General features: G+C 42.2%; 1 protein-coding gene across 1 annotated transcript in view; it reads right to left on the bottom strand.

Moving 5' to 3' along the window:
- The window catches only part of LOC139583220 (1-phosphatidylinositol 4,5-bisphosphate phosphodiesterase delta-1-like), a 75759-nt gene that overhangs the window by 13068 nt on the left and 45742 nt on the right, over window positions 1–16949 (bottom strand). The window contains exons 3-8 of the mRNA XM_071414054.1: window positions 15379–15607; window positions 15063–15192; window positions 14081–14309; window positions 12842–13043; window positions 3469–3613; window positions 2025–2177 (exon numbers count right to left, since the gene is read on the bottom strand). Coding sequence (XP_071270155.1) covers window positions 2025–2177; window positions 3469–3613; window positions 12842–13043; window positions 14081–14309; window positions 15063–15192; window positions 15379–15607 — 1088 coding nt within the window. The remainder of the gene's footprint in view (window positions 1–2024; window positions 2178–3468; window positions 3614–12841; window positions 13044–14080; window positions 14310–15062; window positions 15193–15378; window positions 15608–16949) is intronic.

Below are 16949 nucleotides of genomic sequence, written 5' to 3'. Positions count from 1 at the left end.
TCTGCTCCAACCCAGGTGAACCCAGCCCAGGTCAACCAACCAGCCTCCCAGTCTGCTCCAGCCCAGGTCACCCAACCAGCCTCCCAGTCTGCTCCGGCCCAGGCCAACCTATCAGTCTGCTCCAACCCAGGTGAACCCAGCCCAGGTCAGCCTACCAGTCTGCTCCAGCCCAAGTCAGCCTACCAGCCTTCCAGTCTGCTCCAGCCCAGGTCAGCCTACCAGCCTTCCAATCTGCTCCAGCCCAGGTCAATCTACCAGCCTCCCAGTCTGCTCCAGCCCTGGTCAACCTACCAGCCTCCCAGTCTGCTCCAGCCCAGGTCAATCTACCAGCCTCCCAGTCTGCTCCAGCCCAGGTCAACCTACCAGCCTCCCAGTCTGCTCTAGCCCAGGTCAATCTACCAGCCTCCCAGTCTGCTCCAGCCCAGGTCAACCAACCAGCCTCCCAGTCTGCTCCAGCCCAGATAAACCCACCAGGTTCTTGACATTTTCCCCATTGACTGACCTTCATGTCTTAAAGTAATGATGGACTGTCATTTCTCTTTGCTTATTTGAGCTGTTCTTGCCATAATATGGACTTGGTCTTTTACCAAATAGGGCTATCTTCTGTATACCACCCCTACCTTGTCACAACACAACTGATTGGCTCAAATGCATTAAGAAGGAAAAGACATTCCACAAATAAAGGCATACCTTTTAATTGAAATGCATTCCAGGTAACTACCTCATGAAGCTGGTTGAGAGAATGCCAAGAGTGTATAAAGCTGTCATCAAGGCAAAGGGTGGCTACTTTTTAGAATCTCAAATATAAAACATGTTTTGATTTGTTTAACACTTTTTTGGTTACTACATGATTCTATTTGTGCTATTTCATAGTTTTGATGTCTTCACTATTATTCCACAATGTAGAAAATAGTACAAATTAAGACAAACCCTTGAATGAGAAGGTGTGTCCAAACTTTTGACTGATACTGTATACACACATATCTATAATTATTTCCATGTTGGAGAGAGAGAGAGAGAGAAAGGTTAATTTAGTTTTTCTCCAGCAACATTCTTTGTGTTGGCTATATGAAGACAAATTAAATCATAATCATTGTTAATATATTGAATCAGAGGCAGCTGTAGCATTCCTGCTGAGCCTTGAAGGCAGACAGGCTCTAACAACCAGATACTGTTAGCCTGGAAGACAGACAGGCTCTAACAACCAGATACTGTTAGCAGGGAAATCAAATTCCTTCTGGGAACACCCCAATCCTATCCCAACCAGTCAAACAAGGTGTCGTTGTTCTTCCTTCACATTCTCAGTACGGACTCAACGCCTTTCATCTGTCTAACATCAACAACTTGTTCAGGCTTGCCTTAGTGCTTTCAGATTTTAAATACTGGGTATGTGGTTACGAAGCTCCAGGCTTTAACCACAGAGGGTTGAAAAACAAATAATGTTGCATAGATGGAAGGATGGATGGGTGGGTGGATGGATGGATGGATGGGTGGGTGGGTGGATGGATGGATGGGTGGGTGGGTGGATGGATGGATGGATGGATGGATGGGGATGGATGGATGGATGGATGGATGGGTGGGTGGGTGGGTGGGTGGGTGGGTGGGTGGGTGGATGGGTGGGTGGGTGGGTGGATGGATGGATGGGTGGATGGATGGATGGATGGATGGATGGATGGGTGGGTGGATGGGTGGATGGATGGATGGATGGATGGATGGGTGGGTGGGTGGGTGGGTGGATGGATGGGTGGGTGGATGGATGGATGGATGGATGGATGGATGGATGGATGGATGGATGGATGGATGGATGGGTGGATGGGTGGGTGGATGGGTGGATGGATGGATGGGTGGATGGATGGATGGATGGATGGATGGGTGGATGGATGGGTGGGTGGGTGGGTGGATGGATGGGTGGGTGGGTGGGTGGGTGGGTGGGTGGGCGGGCGGGCGGGCGGGCGGATGGATGGATGGATGGATGAGTGGGTGGGTGGGTGGGTGGGTGGATTGGTTATCTGCTAGTCTCTGACCTGGGGTGAGGGGAAGGCAGTGGGCATCTGGTCCTCCAGGGGGGAGGTGAGCAGGGCGCTGCCCAGGATGGAGATCATGTGCTGGGCCATCAGTTTCTGCTGCTCCAGGGTACAGTGGTTCTCCAGGGACAGGATCACTGGGTACTCTGATGTCTGGGGGACAGGAGGACAACAACATAACATTAGCAGTCATGTCCATCTCTACTGGTAATCACAGGGCTGGTTTGACTTTATGGTGAAACTTCACCTTGAAGGCGTACTCCAGGGGTTAAAGGGACACTTCGGGATTTTAGCAGAGTCAGATTTAACACTCTGTGTCCAGTAGGAATGAAGTTATAGCTAGTTTCACGTGTCAATGCTAACTAGAGTTAGCGCAATGACTGGACAGATACCCATAGACTTCAAGTCATTGTACTAATTCTATTTAGCAATTGTGCTAGAGCTAGTTAGCAACTTCCTTCATTCTGGACACAGAGACATTAAAATGGTCAAGGTTACACTGACATTGAAGGCGTACTCCATGATGGGTTAGGGTCAGGTGTTATGGTTACCTTGAAGGCGTACTCCATGATGGGTTAGGGTCAGGTGTCATGGTTACCTTGAAGGCGTACTCCTTGATGGGTTAGGGTCAGGTGTTATGGTTACCTTGAAGGCGTACTCCATGATGGGTTAGGGTCAGGTGTCATGGTTACCTTGAAGGCGTACTCCATGATGGGTTAGGGTCAGGTGTCATGGTTACCTTGAAGGCGTACTCCATGATGGGTTAGGGTCAGGTGTCATGGTTACCTTGAAGGCGTACTCCATGATGGGTTAGGGTCAGGTGTTATGGTTACCTTGAAGGCATACTCCATGATGGGTTAGGGTCAGGTGTCATGGTTACCTTGAAGGCGTACTCCATGATGGGTTAGGGTCAGGTGTCATGGTTACCTTGAAGGCGTACTCCATGATGGGTTAGGGTCAGGTGTCATGGTTACCTTGAAGGCGTACTCCATGATGGGTTAGGGTCAGGTGTTATGGTTACCTTGAAGGCGTACTCCATGATGGGTTAGGGTCAGGTGTCATGGTTACCTTGAAGGCGTACTCCATGATGGGTTAGGGTCAGGTGTTATAGTTACCTTGAAGGCGTACTCCATGATGGGTTAGGGTCAGGTGTCATGGTTACCTTGAAGGCGTACTCCATGATGGGTTAGGGTCAGGTGTCATGGTTACCTTGAAGGCGTACTCCATGATGGGTTAGGGTCAGGTGTCATGGTTACCTTGAAGGCGTACTCCATGATGGGTTAGGGTCAGGTGTTATGGTTACCTTGAAGGCGTACTCCATGATGGGTTAGGGTCAGGTGTCATGGTTACCTTGAAGGCGTACTCCATGATGGGTTAGGGTCAGGTGTTATAGTTACCTTGAAGGCGTACTCCATGATGGGTTAGGGTCAGGTGTCATGGTTACCTTGAAGGCATACTCCTTGATGGCCTTGATGACATCTTTAAACAGGACCTTGGAGGTGAGGGTGTGGCCGTGGTAGATGACTGGCTCCCCCTGGGCCCCGTCCCAACAGTCTAACTCCACACAGCGACAACTCTTCATCAGGGCCCTAAAGACCAAACATACAGTACTACTGTTATCTCTAGTACTGTATCTAGTACTATATCTATTATATCTAGTACTGTATCTAGTACTATATCTATTATATCCACTACAGCATATAGTACTACATCTACTATATCTAGTACTGTATATAGTACAATATCGATTATATCCACTACTGCATCTAGTACTACATCTACTATATCTAGTACAATATCTATTATATCTAGAACAGTATCTAGAACTACATCTACTATATCTAACACTGTATCTAGTACAATATCTATTATATCTACTACTGTATCTAGTACTATACCTATTAATTTTAGTACTGTATCTAGTACAATATCTATTATGTCTACTACTGTATCTAGTACTATACCTATTAATTTTAGTACTGTATCTAGTACTACATCTATTATGTCTACTACTGTATCTAGTACAATATCTCCTATATCTAGTACATTATCTCTATCCAGTACATTATCTATTCTACCTAGTACTGTATCTACTACTATATCTATTATATATAGTACTGTATCTAGTACTATATCTATCATATATAGTACTATATCGGTATCTAGTACTATATCTAGTTCTGTAACTGTATCTAGTTCTATTTCTACTATATCTAGTACTATATATATTATCTCTAGTACTATATGTACTATATCTAGTACTATATCTGTATCTAGTACTATATCTAATATCTCTAGTACTATATCTGTAGCTAGTATTATAGCTACTATATCTAATACTGTATCTGTATCTCATACTATATGTACTATATCTAGTACTATGTATATTATACCTTATACTATATCTGTATCTAGTACTATATCTGTATCTGGTACCGTATCTAATATCTCTAGTACTATTTTTGTAGCTAGTACTATAGCTAGTATATCGAATACTGTATCTGTATCTAGTACTATATTTGCTATATCTAGTACTATGTATATTATACCTAGTACTATATCTGTTTCTAGTGTTATATCTACTTTATCTAGTACTGTATCTGTAACTAGTACTATATCTGACATCTACTATATCTATTACTTTATCTGTACCTACTACTACATCTACTATATCTAGTACTATATTTGTATCTAATACTATAGATACTATATATTGTACTGTATCCATATCTAGCACTGTATCTGTATCTAGTACTATATCTACTATATATAGTACTGTATCTGTATCTATACTAAAGAAAAATATAAACATCAACATCTTAAGTGCTGGTCCCAAGTTTCATGAGCTGAAATAAAAGATCACAGAAATGTTCCATATGCACAAAAAGCTTATTTCTCTCAAAGTTTGAGCACAGTTTTTGTTACATCCCTGTTAGTGAGCATTTCTCCTTTGCCAAAATAATGGGACCAATACTTTACATTTATATTTTTGTCCAGTGTAATATGTTGTAATATGTATGCAATAAAATCAAATCAAATGTTATTTGTCACATGCGCCGAATACAACACAGTGAAATACTTACTTACAGGCCCTTAACCAACAAAGCAGTTTTAAGAAAAATACCTAAACAACTATGAAATAAAAGTAACAAATAATTAAAGAGCAGCAGTAAAATAACAATAGCGAGACTATATACATGGTTACCGGTACAGAGTCAATGTGTGGGGGCACCGGTTAGTCGAGGTAATTGAGGTAATATATACATGTGGGTAGAGTTATTAAAGTGACTTATGCATAGATAATAATAGAGATAACAGCAGCGTAAAAGGGGGGGCAATGCAAATAGTCTGAGTAGCCATTTGACTAGATGTTCAGTAGTCTTATGGCTTGGGGGTAGAAGCTGTTTAGAAGTCTCTTGGACCTAGACTTGGCACTCCGGTACCGCTTGCCGTGCGGTAGCAGAGAGAACAGTCTATGACTAGGGTGGCTGGAGTCTTTGACAATTTTTAGGGCCTTCCTCTGACACCGCCTGGTATATTGGTCCTGGATGGCAGGAAGCTTGGCCCCAGTGATGTACTGGGCGGTACGCATTACCCTCTGTCGTGCCTTGCGGTCGGAGGCCGAGCAGATGCCATACCAGGCAGTGATGCAACCAGTCAGGATGCCCTCGATGGTGCAGCTGTAGAACCTTTTGTGGATCTGAGGACCCATGACAAATCTTTTTAGTCTCCTGAGCGGGAATAGGTTTTGTCGTGCCCTCTTCATGACTGTCTTTGTGTGCTTGGACCTTGTTAGTTTGTTGGTGATGTGGACACCAAGGAACTTGAAGCTCTCAACCTGCTCCACTACAGCCCCGTCGATGAGAATGAGGGCGTGCTCGATCTTCCTTTTCCTGTAGTCCACAATAATCTCCTTAGTCTTTATTACGTTGAGGGAGAGGTTGTTGTCCTGGCACCACACTGCCAGGTCTCTGACCTCCCCCCTGTATGCTGTCTCGACGATGTTGAAGATCAGGCCTACCGCTGTTTTGTTCATTGGGAAACTTAATGATGGTGTTGGAGTCGTGCCTGGCCGTGCAGTCATGAGTGAACAGGGAGTACAGGAGGGGACTGAAAACGCACCCCTGAGGGGCCCCCATGTTAAGGATCAGTGCGAATGTGTTGCTACCTACCCTTATCACCTGGAGGCAGCCTGTCAGGAAGTCCAGGATCCAGTTGCAATATGTTGTAATATGTTGTAATATATATGTAATATGTTGTAATATGTATGTAATATGTTGTAATATATATGTAATATGTTGTAATATGTATGTAATATGTTGTAATATATATGTAATATGTTGTAATATATATGCAATATGTTGTAATATATATGCAATATGTTGTAATGTATGTTATATGTTGTACCATGTTGTAATATGTATGTAATATGTTGTAATATTTATGTAATATGTTGTAATATTTATGTAATATGTATGTTATATGTATGTATTATGTGGTAATATGTACGTACTATTTTGTAATATGTATGTAATATGTTGTAATATGTGTATAATATGTATGTAATGTATTGTAATATGTATGTAAAATGTTGTAATATGTATGTAATATGTTGTAATATGTGTATAATATGTATGTAATGTATTGTAATATGTATGTAAAATGTTGTAATATGTTGTAATATGTATGTACTATTTTGTAATATTTTGTAATATAGTGTAATATGTGTGGACTATGTTGTAATATGTATCTAACATGTAATATGTATGTAATATGTTGTAATATGTATCTAACATGTAATATGTTGTAATATGTTGTACCATGTTGTAATATGTATGTAATATTTATGTAATATCTTGTAATATGTATGTAATAGGTATGTAAAATGTTGTAATTTATATGTAATATGTTGTAATATATATGTAATATGTTGTATTATGTTGTACCATGTTGTAATATGTATGTAAAATGGTGTAATATGTATGCAATATGTATGTAATATGTATGTAATGTGTTGTAATGTGTATGTAAAATGTTGTAATATGTATGTAATATGTAGTAATATGTAGTAATATGTATGTAATATGAATGTAATATGTATGTAATATGTTGTATTATGTTGTACCATGTTGTAATATGTATGTAAAATGTTGTAATATGTATGCAATATGTAGTAATATGTATGTAATATGAACGTAATATGTATGTAATATGTATGTAATATGAACGTAATATGTATGTAATATGTATGTAATATGTATGTAATATGTAGTAATATGTATGTAATATGAATGTAATATGTATGTAATATGAACGTAATATGTATGTAATATGTATGTAATATGAATGTAATATGTATGTAATATGTAGTAATATGTATGTAATATGAATGTAATATGTAGTAATATGTATGTAATATGAATGTAATATGTTGTAATATGTATGTAATATGTATGTAATATGTATGTAATATGTATGTAATATGAATGTAATATGTATGTAATATGTAGTAATATGTATGTAATATGTTGTAATATGTATGTAATATGTAGTAATATGTATGTGCTATGTTGTAATGTGCTGTAATATATATATATTTTCTTGATATAGGTCTCAGTGCTGCAAGGTAATAGACTACAAGTAGAAAGGTATGGTTATCTTAAATTAGAGGTAGTTATGATTACTTGATGTAATTTATTTTATTTTTATAGTTCTCATTTACAACTGCGACCTGGCCAAGATAAAGCATAGCAGTGTGACAAAAACAACAACACAGAGTTACACATAAACAAACGTACAGTCAATAACACCAAATAAAATTAAAATAGAAAGATCTTTGTACAGTGTGTGCAAATGTAGGGAGGTAGGCAATAAATAGGCCATAGAGGCGAAAATAATTAGAATTTATCATTAATACTGGAGTGATATATGTGCAGATGATGATGTGCAAGTAGAGATACTGGGATGCAAAAGAGCAAGAGGATAAGTAATAATACGGGGATGAGGTAGTTGGGTGGGCTATTTACAGATTGGCTGTGTACAGGTACAGTGATCGGCCAGCTGCTCAGACAACTGATGCTTAAAATTACAGAGGGAGACATAAGACTCCAGCTTCAGCAATTCTTTCAATTCGTTCCAGTCATTGGCAGCAGAGAACTGGAAGGAAATGCGGCAAAGTAAGTGTTGGCTTTGGGGATGACCAGTGAAATATACCTGCTGGAGCGCGTGCTACGGGTGGGTGCTGCTATGTTGACCAGTGAGCTGAGATAAGGCGGGGCTTTACCTAGCAAAGACTTATAGATGACCTGGAGCCAGTGGATTTGGCGACAGATATGTAGTGAGGGCCAGCCAACGAGAGCATACAGGTAGCAGTGGTGGGTAGTATATGGGGCTTTGGTGACAGAACGGATGGCACTGTGATAGACTGCATCCAGTTTGCTGAGTAGAGTGTTGGGGGCTATTTTGTAAATTACATCGCCGAAGTCAAGGATCGGTAGGATAGTCTGTTTTACGGGGGTATGTTTGGCAGCATGAGTGAAGTAGGCTTTGTTGCGAAATAGGAAGCCGATTCTAGATTTCATTTCAGATTGGAGATGCTTAATGTGAGTCTGGAAGGAGAGTTTACAGTCTAACCAGACACCTAGGTATTTGTAGTTGTCCACATATTCTAGGTCAGAACCGTTCAGAGTAGTGATGCTGGACGGGCGGGCAGGTGCGGGCAGCAATCGGTTGAAGAGCATGCACTTAGTTTTACTAGCATTTCAAAGCAGTTGGAGTCCACGGAAGAAGTGTTGTATGGCGTTGAAGATTGTTTGGAGGTTTGTTAGCACAGTGTCCAAAAAAGGGCAAGATGCATACAGAATGGTGTCGTCTGCGTAGAGGTGGATCAGAGAATCACCAGCAGCAAGAGCAACATCATTGATATATACAGAGAAAAGAGTCGGCCCAAGAATTGAACCCTGTGGCACCCCCATAGAGACTGCCAGAGGTCTGGACAACAGGCCCTCTGATTTGACACACTGAACTCTATCTGAGAAGTAGTTGGTGAACCAGATGAGGCAGTCGTTTGAGAAACCAAGGCTGTTGAGTTTGCCAATAAGAATGCGGTGATTGACAGAGTCGAAAGCCTTGGCCAGGTCGATGAAGACGGCTGCACAGTACTGTCTTTTATCGATGGCGGTTATGTAATCGTTTAGGACCTTGAGCGTGGCTGAGGTGCACCAATGACCAGCTCGGAAACCAGATTGCATAATGGAGAAGGTACGGTGGGATTCAAAATGGTCGGTGATCTGTTATCCGGCTACCCGGATAAAGCACTAAATAAACTTCAGTTAGTGCTAAATACGTCTGCTAGAATCCTGACTAGAACCAAGAAATTTGATCATATTACTCCAGTGCTAGCTTCCCTACACTGGCTTCCTGTTAAGGCAAGGGCTGATTTCAAGGTTTTACTGTTAACCTATAAAGCGTTACATGGGCTTGCTCTTACCTATCTTTCCGAGTTGGTCCTGCCGTACATACCTATACGTACGCTACGGTCACAAGACGCAGGCCTCCTAATTGTCCCTAGAATTTCTAAGCAAACAGCTGGAGGCAGGGCTTTCTCCTATAGATCTCCATTTTTATGGAATGGTCTGCCTACCCATGTGAGAGACGCAGACTCGGTCTCAACCTTTAAGTCTTTACTGAAGACTTATCTCTTCAGTAGGTCATATGATTGAGTGTAGTCTGGCCCAGGAGTGTGAAGGTGAACGGAAAGGCTCTGGAGCAACGAACCGCCCTTGCTGTCTCTGCCTGGCCGGTTCCCCTCTCTCCACTGGGATTCTCTGCCTCTAACCCTATTACAGGGGCTGAGTCACTGGCTTACTGGTGCTCTTTCATGCCGTCCCTAGGAGGGGTGCGTCACTTGAGTGGGTTGAGTTACTGATGTGATCTTCCTGTCTGGGTTGGCGCCCCCCCTTGGTTTGTGCTGTGGTGGAGATCTTTGTGGGCTATACTCGGCCTTGTCTCAGGATTGTAAGTTGGTGGTTGAAGATATCCCTCTAGTGGTGCGGGGGCTGGGCTTTGGCAAAGTGGGTGGGGTTATATCCTTCCTGTTTGGCCCTGTCTGGGGGTATCATCGGATGGGGCCACAGTGTCTCCTGACCCCTCCTGTCTCAGCCTCCAGTATTTATGCTGCAGTAGTTTATGTGTCGGGGGGCTAGGGTCAGTTGGTTATATCTGGAGTACTTCTCCTGTCTTATCCAGTGTCCTGTGTGAATTTAAGTATGCTCTCTCTAATTCTCTCCTTCTCTCTTTCTTTCTCTCTCTCGGAGGACCTGAGCCCTAGGACCATACGTCAGGACTACCGGGCATGATGACTCCTTGCTGTCCCCAGTCCACCTGGCCTTGCTGCTGTTCCAGTTTCAACTGTTCTACCTGCGGTTATGGAACCCCTACCTGTCCCAGACCTGCTGTTTTCAACTCTTAATGATCGGCTATGAAAAGCCAACTGACATTTATTCCTGATTATTATTTGACCATGCTTGTCATTTATGAACATTTTGAACATCTTGGCCATGTTCTGTTATAATCTCCACCCGGCACAGCCAGAAGAGGACTGGCCACCCCTCATAGCCTGGTTCCTCTCTAGGTTTCTTCCTAGGTTTTGGCCTTTCTAGGGAGTTTTTCCTAGCCACCGTGCTTCTACACCTGCATTGCTTGCTGTTTGGGGTTTTAGGCTGGGTTTCTGTACAGCAGTTCGAGATATTAGCTGATGTACGAAGGGCTATATAAAATAAACTTGATTTGATTGATTTGTTAACTTGGCTTTCGAAGATTTTAGAAAGGCAGGGCAGGATGGATATAGGTCTATAACAGTTTGGGTCTAGAGTGTCTCCCCCTTTGAAGAGGGAGATGACCGCGGCAGCTTTCCAATGTTTGGGGATCTCAGACGATAAGAAAGAGAGGTTGAATAGGCTAGTAATATGGGTTGCAACAATTTCGGCGGATAATTTTAGAAAGAGCTGATTTGTAGGGATCCAGATTTTGCAGTTCTTTCAGAACATCAGCTGTCTGGATTTGGGTGAAAGAGAAGTGGTGGGGGGGGGGGGGTTTGTGCAAGTTGCTGCAGGGGGTGCTGAGATGTTGGCCAGGGTAGGGGTAGCTAGGTGGAAAGCATGGCCAGCCGTGGAAAAATGCTTATTGAAATAATCGATTATCGTAGACTTATCGGTGGTGACAATGTTTCCTATTCTCAGTGCAGTGGGCAGCTGGCAGGAGGTGCTCTTATTCCCCATGGACTTCACAGTGTCCCAAGACTTTTTGGAATTAGTGCTACAGGATGCAAATTTATTTTTGATAAAGCTAGCCTTTGCTTTCCTAACTGCCTGTGTATATTGGTTTCTAACTTCCCTGAAAAGTTGCATATCGCGGCGGCTATTCGATGATAATGCAGAACGCCACAGGATGTTTAGTGCTGGTCAAGGGCAGTCAAGTGTGGGGTGAACCAAGGGCTGTATCTGTTCTTAGTTCTACATTTTTTGAATGGAGCATGCTTATTTAAGATGGAGAGGAAAGCACTTTTGAAGAGCAACCAGGCATCCTCTACTAACGTGATGAGGTCAATATCCTTCCAGGATACCCGGGCCAGGTTGATTAGAAAGGCCTGCACGGTGGAGTGTTTTAGGGAGCGTTTGACAGTGATGAGGGGTGGTAGTTTGACCGCGGACCCATTACGCACGCAGGCAATGAGACAGTGATCGCTGAGATCCTGGTTGAAGACAGCAGAGGTGTATTTAGAGGGCAGGTTGGTCAGGATGATATCTAAGAGGGTGCCCATGGTTACGGATTTAGGGTTGTACCTGGTAGGTTCCTTGATGATTTGTTGAGATTGAGGGCATCAAGCTTAGATTGTAGGACGACCGGGGTGTTAAGCATGTCCCAGTTTAGGTCACCTAACAGTACAAACTCTGAAGATAGATGGGGCGATCAATTCACATATGGTGTCCAGGGCACAACCGGGGGCCGAGGGGGGTCTATAACAAGCGGCAATGTTGAGAGACTTGTTTCTGGAAAGGTGGATTTTAAAAGTAGAAGCTCAAATTGTTTGGGCACAGACCTGGATAGTATGACAGAACTCTGCAAGCTATCTCTGCAGTAGATTGCAACTCCGCTCCCTTTGGCAGCTCTATCTTGTAAGCCTTAGTGCTGCTGGATAGTAAGGTATGGTTAGTTTAGATTAGAGGTTGTAAAATATGGTTAGTTTAGATAAGAGGTTATAATGTATGGCTAGATTAGAGGGTGTAATTTGTGGTTAGTTTAGATTAGAGGTTGTAATTTATCGTTAGTTTAGATTAGAGGTTGTAATGTATGGTTTGATTAGAGGGTGCAATTTATGGTTAGTTTAGATTAGAGATTGTAATGTATGGTTTGATTAGAGGTTGTAATTTATGATTAGTTTAGATTAGAAATGGTAAATTATTGTTAGTTTAAATTATAGTTTGTAATGCATGGTTAGATTAGAGTTTGCAATTTACTTTTAGACTAGAGATTATAATTTATGGTTAGTTTAGATTAGAGTTTATAATGTATGGTTAGATTAGAGGTTGTAAATTATGGTAGATTTGAGTTTGTAATTTATGGTCAGTTTAGATTAAAGGTTGTAATGTATGGGTAGTTTAGATTATAAATTGTAATGTATGGTTAGATTAGAGTTTGTAATGTATGGTTAGTTTAAATTAGATCCTGTAATTTATATTACAATTTGTAATGTATGGTTAGTTTAGATAAAACATTGTAATGTATGGTTAGTTTAGATTAGAGGTTGTCATGGTTACTTGATATAGGCCTCTGTGCTGCTGGGGCCTTTGAGCTGGTCTTCCATCAGGTAGGTGTTGTGGGAAGAGCTGATAAAGTAGTGGTTGATTGGCTGGCTCATATCCTGGAACACCTTCTTGTGGGCGGGGTTGAAGATAGACCCCTCCTCCTGTTGCATGTACATCAGGAAGCCATCTTTGGTCATGTGATTCATATGCTTTGCTGGAGGAGGGAACGTGGGGGGGCAGAATGAATTAGGGGATTGGGGATAGAGTGGCCGTGTGGAATAGGCCTACCAGATATATATCATTTAGTTTATAAAGGAAAAGTGCTACAGAAATATTAAAGGTTGGACTATTTTAGTACATTCCTAGAACACCATAAAACGGTATTTTGTCATCCCATACTGCATCCTTAAGTATATGCTTCCTTATACAGTGACTTCATGTTTGTGTGAACTGAGCATCTCTCACCTGAGTCATCCAGCTCATATTGAGTCAGTGCCAGAGCAGCTCTAACCTGAGTCATCCAGCTCATATTGAGTCAGTGCCAGAGCAGCTCTAACCTGAGTCATCCAGCTCATATTGAGTCAGTACCAGAGCAGCTCTCACCTGAGTCATCCAGCTCATATTGAGTCAGTACCAGAGCAGCTCTCACCTGAGTCATCCAGCTCATATTGAGTCAGTACCAGAGCAGCTCTAACCTGAGTCATCCAGCTTATATTGAGTCAGTACCAGAGCAGCTCTCACCTGAGTCATCCAGCTCATATTGAGTCAGTACCAGAGCAGCTCTAACCTGAGTCATCCAGCTCATATTGAGTCAGTACCAGAGCAGCTCTCACCTGAGTCATCCAGCTCATATTGAGTCAGTACCAGAGCAGCTCTCACCTGAGTCATCCAGCTCATATTGAGTCAGTACCAGAGCATCTCTAACCTGAGTCATCCAGCTCACATTGAGTCAGTGCCAGAGCAGCTCTAACCTGAGTCATCCAGCTCATATTGAGTCAGTGCCAGAGCAGCTCTAACCTGAGTCATCCAGCTTATATTGAGTCAGTGCCAGAGCAGCTCTCACCTGAGTCATCCATCTTATATTGAGTCAGTACCAGAGTATTTAATCACCCCCAACTTCCAATTGTCTCATTCATCCCTTTCCTCTCCCATGTAACTATTCCTCAGGTTGTTGCTGTAAATGAGAATGTGTTCTCAGTCAACTTACCTGGTAAAATAATGGTTAAATAAAAACAACAGAGCATCTCTCACCTGAGTCGTCCAGCTCGTATTTCTCTATGAGTCTTAAAGCGTCCTCCAAGGTGGCCACCTCACGCTGCTCATTCAGCAGGAAGTTGAGCAGGTCATCGGCGCTCATCTGCCCCCCCGTGGTGGCGTGCTTCTTGTAGATCACATCGATCTCCTCCCGGTGAGTCAACAGGTCATAGAAGTGTTTGATTTCAGCACCCTCCAGGGTGCCAGAGTTTGAAGTGTCACATTTCTACAGGACAAGATTATTTACAAAACAGTACTTTACTACATTGACTTCCTCCTCAGATGACATGAAATGCTTTGAGACCTGGCAGAACCTTAAATGAAACTGATATGCATTCAGGAACATGAAAGAACTGCATTAATTAAGAACTATCATGCCTCTACAGTTGTAATCTTCTATAACAACCTCATTGTTAGTCATTAACAACCTCATTGTTAGTTATTAACAACCTCATTGTTAGTCATTAACAACCTCATTGTTAGTCATTAACAACATCATTGTAAGTCATTAACAACCTCATTGTAAGCTTCTATAACAACCTCATTGTAAGCTTCTATAACAACATCATTGTAAGTCATTAACAACCTCATTGTAAGCTTCTATAGCAACCTCATTGTAAGTCATTAACAACCTCATTTTTAGTCATTAACAACCTACTTTTTAGTCATTAACAACCTCATTGTAAGCTTCTATACCAACCTCATTGTAAGTCATGAACAACCTCATTGTTAGTCATTAACAACCTCATTTTAAGTCATTAACAACCTCATTTTAAATCATTAACAACCTCATTGTAAGTCATTAACAACCTCATTGTAAGTCATTAACAACCTCATTGTAAGTCATTAACAACCTCATTGTAAGTCATTAACAACCTCATTGTAAGTCATTAACAACCTCAATGTAAGTCATTAACAACCTCAATGTAAGTAATTAACAACCTCATTGTAAGTCAATGACCAACAGATATCCACTCACTGTAAACAGCAATTTAGCGTAGGTGTCGTCCACCTCGATGTTGATCTGTCGGAGGAAGTGTTTCAGCTCCTTCAGAGTCATCATGTTGTCATTGTTCTTGTCTGCTTTCCTCATACAGTTGAAGATCCAGCTTTAACACCTCCAGATGGAAGGATCAAACACTGAACAGAGATTAACCTTTGACCTAAGCACATTATAGATGGGAATACACTTTACTGCATAGGCTGAACAAATAGTTTCAGATGTGTTACTCTAAGTATCTAAACAACGTATTAGTTGTGAATTTCAAAGCAAGCAGATTAACGAAAGAGGATACTGCTCGCTCGTCTGCTGGCGGTTGAGTTTCTTCATGTTAGAGAGGATCTTCTCCAGACCGTTGACCCACTGCCTAGCCTCCTCCACCGAGGTCGCCACCAGGTCCAGGGTCCTCCTGCGGCCCTTAAAGATGATGGAGAAACAGAGGTCCTCCACGTGGGCCTCTGTGTGCTTCTTAAGACCCTCCGACTGACGGCCCTTACGCACAGAGTCTACGTCATCAATGGAGACTGAAAGGGTAGACAAGAGGGGGGAGTACATATTCTTTTTAATTTAGCAGACAACCTTATCCAGTGCCACTCACAGGAGCAATTATGGTTAAGTGCCTTGCTCAAGGGCACATCGGCAGATTTTTCACCTTGACGGCTCAGGGATTCAAACCTTTTGGACCAATGCTCTAACCGCTAGGCTACCTGAGATTTGATAGTTCCTTGATTAAAACCAAAGAGCCTCAAGGTCCAGGCACCGTGTGATGACATGGCTGTCACCAGAGCCTGTACCAATCATGTCTTTATCGCATCTACCCCAGACAGAAACATATAGGAGAGGGTGGGTTTGATAGGACAGGGTGACAGAGGAGGGTAGGCAGGGTGTACCAGGCCCTCTTTCACCCATCTATCTACAGGAAAACACTGTGTTTCAATGTGACGGTGGACATCTAAGGCTTTCTGCCACTCACAGCACCCAACAGTGCAAAAGATAAAAACTCACACCAACCTACAACAGATAAAAACATGTCTGTCTATCTAGTGCGTCCATGCCCCCTATCTATCTACACACTTCCTTCCTTAACGGTCTATAGTTTATGTGAGAAGCAGCTCCTTCCTACACACCCTGACAGACCTAGTCCCTGGTGTCTACTGTACTCTACACTATCCGACTGTTGTTTACTAAATACTTGATTTGGCCAACCAGACACATTCCATGGATTTTTGGTTTGGGTAATACTGTGGTTAACAGAACATTTCCAAGCCAACGTGAACTCACTTGACTGCCTTGCCGCACAGTTGAACTCTCTGAAGTTGCTCTGAACTATGAATAGGGCCTGCACAGTGTGACTTAATGTGCATTTACATGGTGTGTTTTCACTCTGTCACAACATGACATAGTAAGGGGACCAGCCCCAGTATGTAGTGTAGTTTACATGGTGTTTTCACTCTGTCACAACAGCCACAGTATGTAGTGTAGTGTACATTATATTTTCACTCTGTCACAACATGACATAGTAAGGGGACCTGCCCCAGTATGTAGTGTAGTTTACATGGTGTTTTCACTCTGTCACATCAGCCCCAGTATGTAGTGTAGTTTACATGGTGTTTTCACTCTGTCACAACAGCCACAGTATGTAGTGTAGTGTACATGATATTTTCACTCTGTCACAACATGACATAGTAAGGGGACCTGCCCCAGTATGTAGTGTAGTTTACATGGTGTTTTCACTCTGTCACAACATGACATAGTAAGGGGACCTGCCCCAGTATGTAGTGTAGTTTACATGGTGTTTTCACTCTGTCACATCAGCCCCAGTATGTAGTGTAGTTTACATGGTGTTTTCACTCTGTCACAACAGCC

Source organism: Salvelinus alpinus, chromosome 8, assembly GCF_045679555.1.
Source record: "Salvelinus alpinus chromosome 8, SLU_Salpinus.1, whole genome shotgun sequence".
NCBI classification, from domain to species: domain Eukaryota; kingdom Metazoa; phylum Chordata; class Actinopteri; order Salmoniformes; family Salmonidae; genus Salvelinus; species Salvelinus alpinus.
This window is presented reverse-complemented; position numbering and strand designations above follow the sequence as displayed.